Source organism: Gekko japonicus, unplaced genomic scaffold, assembly GCF_001447785.1.
Source record: "Gekko japonicus isolate JY-2015 unplaced genomic scaffold, Gekko_japonicus_V1.1 scaffold894, whole genome shotgun sequence".
NCBI lineage: Eukaryota > Metazoa > Chordata > Lepidosauria > Squamata > Gekkonidae > Gekko > Gekko japonicus.
Genome location: NW_015161975.1, coordinates 187,872 through 202,578, shown reverse-complemented (window position 1 = coordinate 202,578; position 14,707 = coordinate 187,872). Strand labels below are relative to the sequence as shown.

Sequence of the window (14,707 nt, the reverse complement as noted above, 5' to 3'; positions counted from 1 at the left end):
TCCCTCGCCAGAAGCATCATTACCGTGAACTGCCCCAAGACGTCCAGGAGACCCTCGGCGGGGTCCCGCACGAGTTTGTCCAATATTTCACCTCTCGCTTCCCCCACCTCCTCCTGCACACCCACCGCGCCATGCGCTCCTGTGCCGGCGAGAGCCTCTTCCGGCGGTATTACTGCTAGGAGCCGCTGAGGGCAGGGCCAGGCCTCCTTCCCCGAGGAGGGGCGCTGTGTGGCCCAGCTGGAGGAGGAGAGCAGAGCTGGCTGCCGACTCCACCCCGCTGCCGCTCCCTGCCAGAGTCCCAGACATCCGCCGCGCCGGCCGAGGGCACCGGGACGTGTGGAGGACCCGCCTTCACCAGCAAGAGCCTTTCGCAGCACTTCCGGCCTGTCCTCCGAGGGAGGAAGGCCCAGCCTCTCGGATCTGCCCAGTGACGGCAGGCCTGGGGCCCCCACCGCCGAACAGAGCTGGGGGCTCCTAGCACAGACACTCTTTTAAAAAACTGTTTTGTATATTAAAAAAAAACAAACCCCAAACCAGGCTTTCACCGTTAGCTGTCGTCGAGGGAGACCACTTTTTCCCACCCCAGCCTTGGCAGTGGGGCAGCTGGGGAAGGCTTCCGGCCCTCGACGCCTGCCGTCTCTGGCTCACAAACAACCCAGCTCTCCCCCCTCAGGGTCCCCGGAGAGAAAGAAGGGGGAGTGGGAGGACCCTTGGATCGAGACCACGTGATGGCCAACCATCAGGCCTCCTCCCTTGCCATGTCACCGTGAAGCACCTCCCACCAAGGCTTCTTTGGGGGCAGGCCAGGGGAGCTCCGGGTTCCGATCCTCCCTCAGCCCGTGGTGCTGCTTCACAGAGGGGATCGTGTGTCCCCCCCCCACCCCCCCAAGGTCTTTGGAAGGAGGGTGGGGTAGCAGAAGCGTTCTTGTGGGACTGGGGCCGGCCGGCCAGCCCGCCATTCTTGGGGAACACACCTGCCTGAAGGAGGAGGTGCGTTTCCTTCTTGGTGCCCGCTCCGCCGTAGCCTACCTGTCAAGGCAGCTCGCTCAAGATGGGCGGCCGTCTTAGTCTGTCTGCAGCGGCAGAAAAGAGCCAGAGTCCAGGAGCACCTTCAAGGCGAACAAAATTTGTGGCTCTGGAAGAGCCTTCACAAGTCACTGCCACAAATTCTGTTCGTCTTTTGGGTGCTCCGGGACTCTGGCTCTGTCCAAGGCAGAGAGCACACCTGTGATTGGCCCCTGGCCCTCACTCTCGTTTCCTAAAGAGCCAGTTTGGTGTTGTGCTTAAGAGCAGTGTGTTCTAATCTGGGAGAAACGGGTTTGATCCCCCACGCTTCCGCATGCAGCTGGTGCGACCTTGGGTCAGTCACAAGTCCCCTCAGAGCTGTTCTCTCAAGGGCAGTTCTCGGGAGGGCTCCCTCAGCCCCACCTACCTCACGGGGTGTCTGTTGTGGGGAAGGGAGAGGAGATTGTAAACTGCTCTGAGGCTCCTTCAGGTAGTGAAGAAGAAGAGGAGATTGGATTTATATCCCACCCTTCACTACCCAAAGGAGTCTCAGAGCGGCTTACAAACTCCTTCCCCTTCCCCTCCCCACAACACACAGACACCCTGGGAGGTAGGTGGGGCTGAGAGAGCTCTTGACAGAAACGGCTCTTGAGAGAACTGTGACTGACCCAGGGTCACCCAGCTGGCTGCGTGTGGAGGAGGAGTGGGGAATGAAACCCGGCTCTCCCAGATTAGACTCCGCGCACTTAACCCGCTACACCAAACTGAAGGGCAGGGTATAAATCCAATGGCTTCCTCCGGGACGACACATCTCGAGGCCCCGGAGCCTGGCTGGGGAGTGCCCCTTACATCCCCCCCACCCCCGGTAAAGATGTCTTCGGTTCTCAAGCCGGTGTTCCGACCCAGACGCCTTCACGCCGGCTGCTGCAGATGCGTTCTTCTCCCAAGGAAGGCTTTCTCAGTGTAGAAAAGGACCTTTATTTTATTCATTTTTAGTATTTAAAAGGGTAGGCCGTGGGCCACCTGAAGTTCACAGAACAAACACCCCCCTCGTGCGGAAGGGCTGCAGCGCTGGATGCCAGGCAACGGGAGGGCGACTTCTCCACCAAAATTGGGGGGTGGGGGGGGGGAGGTGGCCCTGTTGCGTGTGCTTTGCCAGGAAGCTGGAAGAACAGACCGCTCCGGCTGGAAGCTGGCCTGGAGACGGAGAGGCAGGCACTGTGGCTCCGGGGCGACGTCACTGCCCGTGGAGCGCTGTCGGGAGTGGGAGACGGTCCTCTGCCCCGGCCGGGGCTCTAGGCCGAAGGCTTGGGGACAGCGGGGACGGCCTTGGAGGCCAGCAGCTTCTCCACCATGGTGCGGGCGAAGCGGAGGCGGTTGGCCAGTTCCCTGCTGCAGCCGAACTCCTCGATCAGGCTCAGCTTGTAGGTCCGGAACTCACGCTTCTCGTTGATGTAGCTGACGGCCGCCATCAGGGGGCAGAGGATGACCTTGGTGTGGTCCTGGAGGAGGGGAGGGGGAGGAAAGAGGGTTAAAGGGGGGAGAAGAACAGGAGAGGCCGGACTGCAATCAAACTTGACTCAAACAGGACACGGTATTTTGTTTCAAGGCACTGAAGGGCTGGACAACACATCCAATTACCATGTCAGATTACACGGGGAAGGCATTGAAATTCATAAGCACAAAACACAATTTCAACAGGAAAGAAGAGAGTTTAAAAATAAACAGGGCATGGTGTTTCCTGTCCTGAAAAACACAAAAGGCTCCACATCTGACAACAGCACTACAGGTAAGATTAGAATTTCAACAGCCAATCCATATGCAAAAGAACCTCCGCAGGAAAGCTCCTCTATTAGCATGTTTCACAGCCTGGGGGAACTCCTACAAGATAATGACTCAGCCCTACCCCACCTTCCTGAGTAGATATAAGTTACCTGCCTACCATTTTCCTTCTCACCTTGACACAGAGAGTACTCCGTCTTTCTGTGTTATTCCTCTGAGGATGCCAGTCACAGCTGCTGGCGAAACGTCAGGTCCTACAATACCAAGACCACGGCCAGACAACCCGGAAAGTCTACAACAACTAATGAACTTACATTGTCAATTAAAAGAGCAAGAGCCGAAGAGCACCTCAAAGGCTAACAAAATATGTGGCAGAGTAGGAGCTTCCGTAAGCAGTGACTCAGTGAAAGCTCATCCTTGGCCACCTGGTTTGTGAGTTTTTCAGGTGTTCCTGGACTCCTGGCTCTTGTCTACTGCCAGAGAGAGACAGACAGGGCTCCCGATCTTGACCTATGTCAATTCAAGACAGCTTGATTAGGTTTCCAGGACTGGGACACCGACACAAAATGAACCCGCCCACAGCCCGTGCTTACCTAAAAGATTCCCTAATGGGTAGGGTGGCCAGGGCCCCCCTGTCCACTGGTTGGAGGTGGCTGGGAGGGGGGCAGAGTTGCCAGCTCCAGGCCTGGAAACTCCTGGAGACTTGTGGGTGGAGCCTGGGGAGGGCAGGGACCTCCCACGTGGGGCGCAATGCCACGGAGTCCACCCTCCAAAGCATCCGTTTCCTCCATGTGAGCTGATCTCTGCAGTCTGAAGATGAGCTGGAATTCCAGGGGGATCCCCAGGCCCCACCTGGAGGCTGCTGGCATTCCTCTAAGCTGGAAAAGGTCTCCAGTCCAATTGCAGGCAGCCCTAGGCAGTGTTCCCTCTAAGCTGGAGTCTGTGTGAGCTAGCTCACAGTTTTTTAGCCTCCCGCTCACAGATTTTTGTCTTAGCTCAGGAAGGATGGGGCTTCGGGGCATACTAACTGATGCAGTAGACAAATCACCTGCTCACAACTTGAAGGCCAGGAGCTCACAAAGTAGAATTTTTGCTCACAGGACTCTATAGCTTAGAGGAAGCACTGGCCCTAGGAGAACGGGGCTCCGTTCTTTCCTCTTCCAGGAAACCCGGCTTCTAAACTTGGCTTGGCCTGTGAGTTCCAGCCCTGGAGCAGAGCTTATTTTATTCACTTTGTTGATTTCTCCCCCGTGGGGCTGACATTGCCCTCCTTGACTCTACTGTATCCTCACAACAACCCTGCGAGGCCAGCGGAAGTGAGAGCATGTGACCAGCCCACGGTCACCCAGCGAGCTCCCATGGTGGGACAGGGATCTGAAGCCGGCTCTTCCCTGACCCTAGCCCACCGCTTTAACCACTGCGCCACACGACCGCCTTGGGGGCTCCAGCCACTCACCTCGAAGAAGTTGATCTGCACGGTGCCATTGCTCAGGTGCAGGATGATGGCGCTGCGCGTGCGGAACCAGGTGCGCAGGTAGGGCAGGCGGGCCAGCTCGTCCCCCTCCCGCGGGGTGATGTTGGCGCCGGCTTTCAGCAGGTGCTCGCTCATGTAGTTGCGGAAGTACTCCAGCAGCGTGACCTGCCGAGGCAAACGGGTGCCCGCGTGAGCCAGGGGTGCAGCCAGCAAGAGACAGGAACTGGCAGGCGGGCCAGAGAGACCTGGCTAGATTTCCGGGGGAGGGGGCACCTCCGCAGAGGATGGGCACCCAACCTGGGCAGCTGCACAGAGCCGAGGCCCAGCCTCTTCCGGGGTGGATCCACCTCCTCCTTCCTGTTCCTTTGTTTACCCCAAACCAGCCGTCGCCTCAGGACACCCTGGCGAGCCACTGGTCTCGGGGGGGGGCGCTCTTCCTTTCGCTCGTGGTCCTGCCCAGGGCTCCCTCTCAGCCAAGGGTATCAAACATAGTTTCCATAGTTTATTATTATTACAGCCCATGGCCAACATAGATCGAAACAAACTAGCTTTGAGGGTTAGAATCCGCCAAAAGTATGTTCCTCGATTCAGAGTCCGGGAGACCCATAAATTTCGCCAGTACAGGTTGAATAAATTTGGCTCGTCTTTCTTTGTAGAGACCACACCCAGGCAAAGTACGTTTTATTGTTTCTACTTTGCCCGTGCCACATGGACAAACACGCTCAGCCATAGGCACCTTTTTGTAACGGCCCTCTATAACTGCAGAAGGGAAGGGGTGCCAAATATAAGGCCCGGGGGCCGGAACTGGCCCATCCTGGGCTCTTATGCGGCCCACGAGCAACTTGTGCAAGGGAGGGAACAGGAAACTGCTTGGGGGGGGGGGGGGGGGGGGAGCCACTCCGATCGCGGCTTCAGCATGGCAGAAGAACCTCGCCTGCGGAAGCCAAGCAGCGTGGGAGCTGTCTGCCCGGTGCTGCATTGCTGGCTCTTCAGTCCGCCCATGTGGGTTTTCATTTGCACCCCCCTTCTCAGCCCATCGGGCCTTACAGTGAGGATATGGAGCTTACCAGCTGCTGCCCTTTATACAGTTTATATCTCTGGTACCCGGCATTACGTTTCAGGGCACGACAAAGTTACATTTATGTCAGATCTGGCCCTTGAAACAAATGAGTTCGACACCTCTGCTCTAAGCCGTGCATGTGAGCGGCCGCTCATTGACATGGGAAGCCCCGCCCAGCAGCCATCTGGAGCCGGCACAGGGTCTTGCATTGCCTGTTGCCCGTATTAAGATTACAGAAACAACAGAGAGATCGCGGGAAGGATGCAAGCCATGACGAAAACAACCGTGATATGTAGTATTATGAAAATATCTTCAGACTGCTGTTTTGCAGTGAGCAGTGTTTCTTCAACAAGTAATAAAGATGTACGCATACACACACACGTGCGTACATCTTTATTACTTGTTGAAGAAATACTACGTCAACGGTTGCCTTCATCGTTGTTTGCATTTTAAGATTACAGCAGTTCTGCTCTGCTCAGGTTGTGAAATGCTCCACTCAGGAGGAGGAAAATATCAGAGGAAAACATTGGTCCTTCCGAGCCCGCCCGCTCCCCTCCCACATGGCACTCCCCAGCCCACGCTGACCTTCTTGCTGAAGCCGTCTGGGTACGAGCGCACGTTGAAGTAGGACTCAGAGCCATTCTGCTCAATGTACTGCAGGCTGTCCCCGTCGTTGTACATGATGAGGCGGGTGGAGTCGTTGAAGAGGACGCCCACGCTGTTGTCGCACAGCTGGTAGCCTGCGGGGGGGGGGGGGGGAGTGGAGGCATGAGCGGTGGCCCAGGAAGAGACCAGACCATCCGGAAGACCTCCCTCTTCCTGAGTCCAGCGGCTGACCCGAGAGAGGGAGCCTTCTGAGGGCACAGCCTCAGGGGAGAGACCTGGATCTCACCAGGCCAAGAGGAAACGTGGAGGGAAGAGCTGGGATCTCCACAACCCACAGCGCCACGGGCCCCCAGTGTTGGGTGCAACTCCAGAGGAGCAGCCCTGAAATCTGCAACTTCAAACACCGGCCTACCCAAAGGATTCCGGGCTTTTCGAGCAGGAGAAACAGAGAAGCTAAGCTGCTCAAGTCATACATAAGCCAAGAGAATTGTCCAACCCCCCACCCCGAACTCCAGGGCATCCAATGAAACTGATGGGGAGCAGGTTCAGGACAGACAAAAGGAAATAGTTCTCTACACAGAGAGTGACTAAAAGGTGGAATTCACTGCCAGAGGATGTGGTGATGGCCACAGGAATAGACAGCTTTAAAAGGGGATTAGGTAGACTTATTCTGCATGAATCTATCAAGGGCTACTAGCCACAGTGACTAAGGGGAACCTGCGCATTCAGAGGCAGTCAACCTTAGAATCCCAGAGCGAGGAGGCAACATCAGGGGAAGGCCTCGGCCTCTCTGCCCTGCTGTGGGCCCTCCAGAGGAACTGGCTGGCCCCTGTGTGAGACGGGATGCTGGACTAGAGGGACCCTCCGTGGTCTGACCCAGCAGGGCTCTTCTGGTGTCCTTATCAGGGGAAGGCCTCGGCCTCTCTGCCCTGTTGCTGGCCCTCCGGAGGGACTGGCTGGCCCCTGTGTGAGACGGGAGGCTGGACTAGAGGGACCCTCCCTGGTCTGACCCAGCAGGGCTCTTCTGGTGTTCTTATCAGGGGAAGGCCTCGGCCTCCCTCCCCTGTTGTGGGCCCTCCAGAGGAACTGGCTGGCCCCTGTGTGAGGGAGGAGACTGGACTAGAGGTACCCTCCCTGGTCTGACCCAGCAGGGCTCTTCTGGTGTCCTTATCAGGGGAAGGCCTCGGCCTCTCTGCCCTGTTGTTGGCCCTCTGGAGGAACTGGCTGGCCCCTGTGTGAGACGGGAGGCTGGACTAGAGGTACCCTCCCTGGTCTGACCCAGCAGGGCTCTTCTGGTGTCCTTATCAGGGGAAGGCCTCAGCCTCTCTGCCCTGTTGCTGGCCCTCTGGAGGAACTGGCTGGCCCCTGTGTGAGACGGGAGGCTGGACTGGAGGGACCCTCCCTGGTCTGACCCAGCAGGGCTCTTCTGGTGTCCTTATCAGGGGAAGGCCTCGGCCTCTCTGCCCTGTTGTTGGCCCTCTGGAGGAACTGGCTGGCCCCTGTGTGAGACGGGAGGCTGGACTACACGGGCCCTCACTGGTCTGATCCAGCACGGGTCTTCTGGTTGCCCGGCTTGACACCCACCTAGGCCGTACTTGTCCGAATAATCCACCCACTTGCTAACCCAGAAGATGGGGATGCAGGCAGGGTCCTCGGCCTCCTCTGCAAGAAAGAAAGAGAGCGAAAGGAACAGCGTTAAGGAGTGAAATGCAGCCGGCGGGGATTCGCCCCGCCCCCCCCACACACAGGCACGCCCCCCTCACCTTGTCTAACAGGCACTCTCTCAGAAGGCCGGCAGGAGTTCACCACGGTCAGCTGTTGCAGGAGGTCCATCAGGAGACTGTCCACAGAGTCACCCGGCTCCCGCAGGGCCGCCTCCTCGTCCTTCTCGGGCAACTTGTCCGGCACGGGGCTGTCTGGGCCTGAGAAGGGAGGAAGCAGCCGGGATGAGGAACTGCGGGGCCGCCAGGGGGAGGGAAGGAGACGGCAAGGAGACCCCTCCCCCACAGACACCCCCCCCCGCTCTGTCTCTCCCTGGCCACTGGCTGGCCCCCAAACCTCTCAGAGCTGCCTTTCATTCTAGCGATGTCCAGCCTGAAATCCAAAGTTGGCCCACTTTATCAATGGGGAAATTTGCAAAGGGAACATGGGAAAAGTGCAGAAAAGGGCAACTAGAAGGATAAAAGGGTTGGAGCACTTTCCCCACGAGGAGAGGTTGGGGCTCTTCATTCATTTATTTAATTGGATTTGTATCCCGCCCTGCCCTTGACGGGCTCAGGGCGGGTTCTAACAGTAAAAGTTCATACAGTTAAAACCATTCTAAAACACAATGTAAAATATAACATGACATAACAACACATAAGTCATAGCTTGGAGAAACGACGGCTATGGGGTGACATGACTGAGGTTCACAGGATGTTGCGTGGGATAGAGCAGGTAGAGAAATTCTCCCTTTCTCACAATACAAGAACTCCTTGTGGGCACTCCATGAAATTGCTGAGCGGTCGGGTTAGAACAGATAAAAGGAAGGACTTCTTCACTCAAAGAGTGATGAACCCGTGGAATCCACTGCCACAGGAGGTGGCGGTGGCTACAAGCATAGACGGCTTCAAGAGGGAATTGGATAAACGTATGGGGCAGAGGTCCATCAGCAGCTATTAGCCCCCAGGGATAGACAAGGAACTCTCAGTCTGGGGCAAGGGATGCTCTTTATTCTTGGTGCCGGGGGGGGGGCAACAGTGGGAGGGGCTTCTAGTGTCCTGGCCCCACTGGTGGACCTCCTGATGGCACCTGGTATTTCTGGACACTGTGTGACACAGAGTGTTGGACTGGATGGGCCATCGGCCCGATCCAACATTGGCCTCTCTTAGGTTCTTACTCCCCTTCCCTCCGCAGACCCTGCCAGTTGTCTGCATTTCAGGAACACCTGGGGCCAGGTCAGCCAAGACAGTTCTGGTTTCCAAGTGGGGATGACTTTGGGGGCTAGGGCCCGGGGGCTTCAGGCCGGAGCCCTCCTTCCCCACACGTCCACCGCACCTGCCCACCCGCTCACCTTTGTTGACCACGGCCAGGGGCTTCCTCCCGCTGGGGTCGGGCCCGCTGGGGACCAGGGAGAACCTGGGCGGGACCGTCAGGCAGGTGGTGGGCAGGCGGGAGGGGATGTAGCCCGTCGAGAAGAAGTCGTCGGTCAGCAGCTCCTCGATGGTGGGGCGGGTGGCTGGGTCCGAGCGCAGCATCTTCCGGATCAGGGTAGCAGCTATGGGGTTGATGTGCTGGAAGGATGGGGAGAGCGAGCGTCTCAGAGGGGGGGCGGGGGGCCGCTTTTGAACTCCACACACACACCCCACCCAGTCCCAGCAGGGCCATACCGACGGGACAGTATAGTCGTTGTTCTTGATCCGCAGGTACGTTTCCTTCAGACAGGAGGTTTCAAAGGGTGGCTTTCCGACCAGGAGGGTGTACCTGTGTGGAGAGAGAGACACCCCCCCACGGAAACTCAAGAGACGGAAGAGGGCTTGCTGCTCGCTAGCGGGGGGGGGGGGGCGCCCGGGAAACCCCACCCCCCCGGGCAACCACCTCTCAAGCAGCGTCCAAGCAGGGTTCCCTCAAAGCTGAGTTTAGTGTGAGCCAGCTCACAGGTTTTTTTAGCCTCCGGCTCACAGATTTTTGTCTCCGCTCAGGAAGGGATGGCTCCAGACTGAGCAAACTCATTTATGCAGCAGCCGAATCGCCCGCTCCCAGCTTTAATGCCGGTAGCTCACAGAGTAGAATTTTTGCAAACAGGATCCCACAGCTTAGAGGGAGTGTTGCCCTCAAGTAAGAAACTCCCATCGAAACCTAAACTCTTAACTTGAATTTTGCAAGGGGGGGGGGGCATGGATGTAGCAGCAGCAGCTTCTGTTGAAGTGGGAGTGAGCAGCTCTGTAGGGAAGGGCCCAATCCACCTCTTCGCAGTGTGCTTCTGTCTGCCACAGAGCATGTGGCTACTCCAGAAAGCAGAATATGGGACCAAGCTTTGAAAATTCCCTTAAAACCAGGGCTCAACAGTGGAGCAAACCTTCCCCTTACTGGAAGCAATGCCTCCCTCTAAGCTGTGGAGTCCTGTGAGCAAAAATTCTGCTTTGTGAGTGAGCAATTTGGCTATACTGCATAAATCAGTTTGCTCCGGATCCATCCTTTGTGAGCCAAGACAAAAATGTGTGAGCCTAAGGCCAAAACACTCAGCTTAGAGGGAACCCTGGTTGCAAGCAATGCTCCCTCTAACCTGTGGAGTCTTGTGAGCAAAAATTTTACTTTGTGAATTGTGGCATTAAAGTTGTGGCCGAGCAACTAGGCTGCCGCATAAATTAGTTGGCTCTGGAGCCATCCTTCCTGAGCTGAGATAACAATATGTGAGCCGGAGGCCGAAAAAGTGTGAGCTAGCTCACACTAACTCAGCTTAGAGGGAACACTGGTTACAAGCAATGCTCCCTCTAAGCTGTGGAGTCTTGTGAGCCAGAATTCTGCTTTGTGAGCTACTGGTATTAAAGTTGTGAGAGAGCGATTTGGCTACGGCATAAATCAGTTTGCTCTGGAGCCCTCCTTCCTGAGCTGAGACAAGAACGTGTGAGCCGGAGGCTAAAAACCTGTGAGCTAGCTCACACTAACTCAGCTTAGAGAGAACACTGGTTACACAAGTCGGACAAACAAAATTCTTGTCTGCAGAATTCGGCAGATTACCGGGTTTTTTTTTAAAAAAATCAAAGTTAGAACAATCTCCCTTTAAAGATGAACTTTGTCGTTCTGTGGCAAGTTAATTGCTTAGAAGTTTAGCCCGGATGGAGTCTAGGTGTCTTCCTGTCCTAAAGCGGATACCTGAGCAGAAACTGTAAACGGTGGATTAGACTTAGAGGTGAGTCGGCCCTGGGAAGACACCTAGATGACCGAAGAACGTATGCCGTCAGGTAAGGTTGACAAATGGAATCCATCTTGGACTAATAAGAACATCAAGAGCACCGCACTTTGTTTAATGATTGTTTTTATGCTGTTTTAATTGTTTGTTATGGCATTTGCCTCTTTTGTTAGCCGCCCTGAGCCGATTTGGGGAGGGCCTGATATAAATCCAATTAATAAATAAATAAACTGGGGGGGGGGGCAACCCCCGTATTCTCACCCAGGTTGTGCAAAGAGAGAATAGCCTCCAAGTCCTAAGACAAATGTCATGACTGTTCTCACCAGCTGGCCTGTGTGTACAATATTCTTTACTCCCAAAATCACCACCCGGACTGGCAACTTGAACATCTCTTTTAGAGCCCCCAAGTTCAGCATCTGCACAAGCCAGTACTGGAATATACTTGGGGGGACGGACGGACAACTCTGCCAGCCTACCGCAAGACCCCCCACAACGTACATGATGCAGCCGATGGACCAGACGTCCACCTCGAAGCTGTGGCCCTTCTTGCCCAACACCTCAGGGGCGATGTAGTTGGGGGTCCCACACAGCGTCTTCTTCCGCTCCCCCTCATACTCCACCTTCGTAGCCAAGCCAAAGTCACCTGGAAAGATGGAAGGAAGACGGGGGCACCCCCGGGGTCAGGGCTGCGGCCAAGGTGACTCCCGCCCCCAATCTTTGGGTTTTTTCTTAAACCCCCCCCCCCCCAATCAAGAACAGAGCGAAAGGACCACAAGCATCTGAGCAGGGGGGAAACGAAAGGGGATAAATGCAGGGCTTGTCCCCCGGCTATGTCTGAAACTTGTCTCTGGGATGCTAGAGAGAGAGAGAGACAATGATATCTTCATGGTTCCAGGTTGGCTGCTCAGGATCACTCTCCTGTCTGGTATCGTGGTTAAGTGTGCGGACTCTAATCTGAGGAGCCGGGTTTGATTCCCCACTCCTCCTCCACATGCAGCCAGCTGGTGTGACCTTGGGCCAGTCACAAGTTCTCTCACGAGCAGTTCTCAAGAGAGCTCTCCCAGCCCCACCTACCTCACAGGGGGTCTGTTGTGGGGAGGGGAAGGGAATGGAATTGGTAAGCCGCTCTGAGACTCCTTCGAGTAGTGAAGGGGGGGGGGGGATAAATCCAACTCTAGAGCCAGTTTGGTGTAATGGTTAGGAGCGCAGACTCTAATTTGGGAGAACCAGGTTTGATTCCCCGCTCCTCCACATGCAGCTGCTGGTGTGACCTTGGGCCAGTCACAAGTTCTCTCAGAGCTGTTCTCAAGAGAGGTCTCCCAGTCCTGCCTGCCTCCCAGGGGGTCTGTTGTGGGGAGGGGAAGGGAATGGAGTTTGTGAGCCGCTCTGAGACTCCTTCGAGTAGTGAAGGGAGGGGAATAAATCCAATCTCCTCTTCTCCTTCCTCCTGTGCCAGCCTTCCCCCTGGTACATCTCGAATGGCTCCTGACCATCATTTGGGGAGACCTCCTTTCTTGCCACCAGTCCTCAAAAGCACCCCCAGCAGTAAATTCACCGGGGGGGGGGAGCCAGAGAGCCATTTGGTCCCTTGGAGACGGGACCGAAAGAAGCCCTCTCACACGGACAATCTTGGGGTGCCTTCGCCTTCACACAAATGGCTTCATTACCCCAAACTCTGCAGCTGGAACTGGGCGGGGACTTTCTTTAGGCCAGACGACAGAACATCAGAAGAAGAGGTTGGATTCGTACCCCGCCCTTCGCTACCCAAAGGAGTCTCAGAGCGGCTGACAAACTTTTTTCCCCTCCCCTCCCCACAACAGACACCCTGTGAGGTGGGTGGGGCTGAGAGAGCTCTTTCGAGAACTGCCCTTTAGAGAACTTGTGACTGACCCAAGGTCACACCAGCATACCTAACAAGGGATACTCCAAAATTCATCTTATTCTATCACTTTGATCTAGAAGAAGAGATTGGATTTATACCCCGCCCTTCACTACCCAAAGGAGTCTCAGAGCAGGTTACAATCTCCTTTCCTTTCCCCTCCCCACCACAGACACCCTGTGAGGTAGGCGGGGCTGAGAGAGCTCTGAGAAAACTGCTCTCGAGAGAACAGCTGTCATCCAGCAGGTGCAAGTGGAGGAGTGGGGGATCAAATCCGGTTCTCCCAGATTAGAGTCCGCCTGCACTTAACCACTGCACCAAACTGCTTTGGCTCTCCCTTGGGGAGAAAAGTAGGGTACAAACGAAGCTTCACCCCTGAGTCCCCACAGAGTGAACAGGAAAGCAAGTGGCCCCCTTGGGACGTGATGTCATTTCACTACAAAGTCCAGGCTGCTTGACCGCCTAAGGGGCAGGCCACGGGGAGGCCTGCCGGAACACACACAGGTGTCCCCCAAATACCACGCTGCTAACAGCCGTCTCTTTCACAAGCCAGGGAGGGGACTAGAGATCCCGATTCTGAAGTCGGGGAAGGAGCGCAACGGGCCAAGAAGACACTGGGTCGCCCCCCTTCCAAGGAACTTCTGCCAAGAAAGCGGTGCCCAGCTTCCCGAGGAAGACGGGAACGCTCAAGCAGGTTAAGTCTGTGGCCTGGGAGGGCGCCTGCTCCGTGGGCCGAGCCCCCTTACCTATCTTCACCTCCATGTCGTCATTCAGGAAGAGGTTGCCCAGCTTGAGGTCGCGGTGGATGACCCGGTTGCTGTGCAGGTACTGGCAGCCCAGGATGATCTGCCGCAAGAAGTAGCGGGCCTCCGGCTCCGTCAGCGCTTTCCTCCGCTTGTGCAGCTCCAGAAGAGACTGGAGGTGGGGGGGAGAGACAGAGAGGCAGTCTAGAGAGAGAGATCAGCTCCCCCTGGGAAGCAACCTGGTCCCTCCCTCCGAGGTCCAGCCCCCGGCTTCCTTTCCTGCCACTCCCAGGCTCATAGAACCATAGAGTGGGAAGGGACCCCCAGGGTCATCTAGTCTAACCCCCTACACAAGGCAGGACATTCACAGATATCTCCTCACCCCCAAGTGACCCCCACTCCATGCCCAGAAGAGGGCAAGAAAACTCCCCAGGATCCCCGGGGCCAAACTGGCCTGGAGAGAAACTGCTTCCTGACCCCAAAGTGGCCATTGGCATTTCCCTGGGCGCGTGGGAAGGGGCCACGAGAACTACGCCCTGAGATCTGCCCAAGTCCACACAATCCGCATGGCTGTCAGACGGCCACCCAGCCTCTGCTTGAAAACCCCCAAAGAAGGGGAGACCACCCCCTCCTCCCCCTGTTCCACTGAGGAACTGTCCTAACTGTCAGGAAGCCCTTCCTGGTGTTTAGGCAAAAACTCTTTGGACTTCGTTTCAACCTGCTGGTTCTGGTCTGGACCTCTGGGGGCCTGGCTGTGGATGTTTCCTTGGCTTCCCTGGGCTCGAAGGGCAACCAGTGTCCCCCACCCCACCCCTGGCAGGCTGAGCGTGCCTGACCTTCCCTGACGTCAGGAGCACTCAGCCAATGCCCGCCCAGAGAGGCCCTGCTGGCTGGCAAATGCCCCCCCCCCCGGCCCGGGAGGCGGCAGCAGCAACCGAGGCGGCTAGTGAAACTCACCCTGCGGCGGCAGAGCTCGAGGACGACGAAGACGAAGTTGGCGTCCTCGAAGAAGCCCTGGAAGCCGACGACGTGGCGGTGCTGGAGGCTGCGGTGGATGGCGATCTCCATGGACATCTTCTCCCGCTGGGGCGCCTTCAGCAGCAGCGCCTTGGGGACCACCTTCCCGGCGAAGACGGCGCCGCTCTCGCCCTCCGTCAGCTCGTAGCACCGCGCGAAGCCGCCCTTGCCCAGGAAGCGCCCCACCACGTACCGCCGACGGCTCCGCGGGTCCAGCAGCACCTCCGGCACCTCCTTCGCCTCCCCCCCC

At 56.7% G+C, this 14,707-nt stretch overlaps 2 protein-coding genes across 2 annotated transcripts in view; one reads left to right on the top strand and one right to left on the bottom strand.

Moving 5' to 3' along the window:
- ERN2 (endoplasmic reticulum to nucleus signaling 2) overlaps nt 1-179 on the top strand; it is a 19,614-nt gene extending 19,435 nt beyond the window's left edge. Inside the window, exon 23 of the mRNA XM_015429728.1 lies at nt 12-179. Within this exon, the coding sequence (XP_015285214.1) occupies nt 12-179 (168 nt within the window). The remainder of the gene's footprint in view (nt 1-11) is intronic.
- A 1,807-nt stretch (nt 180-1,986) lies between these two features.
- Nucleotides 1,987-14,707, bottom strand: part of PLK1 (polo-like kinase 1) — a 16,978-nt gene continuing 4,257 nt past the window's right edge. The window contains exons 2-11 of the mRNA XM_015429727.1: nt 14,398-14,697; nt 13,444-13,612; nt 11,317-11,461; nt 9,296-9,389; nt 8,980-9,199; nt 7,691-7,849; nt 7,512-7,589; nt 5,907-6,061; nt 4,244-4,426; nt 1,987-2,507 (exon numbers count right to left, since the gene is read on the bottom strand). Coding sequence (XP_015285213.1) covers nt 2,301-2,507; nt 4,244-4,426; nt 5,907-6,061; nt 7,512-7,589; nt 7,691-7,849; nt 8,980-9,199; nt 9,296-9,389; nt 11,317-11,461; nt 13,444-13,612; nt 14,398-14,697 — 1,710 coding nt within the window. The 3' untranslated portion in view covers nt 1,987-2,300. The remainder of the gene's footprint in view (nt 2,508-4,243; nt 4,427-5,906; nt 6,062-7,511; nt 7,590-7,690; nt 7,850-8,979; nt 9,200-9,295; nt 9,390-11,316; nt 11,462-13,443; nt 13,613-14,397; nt 14,698-14,707) is intronic.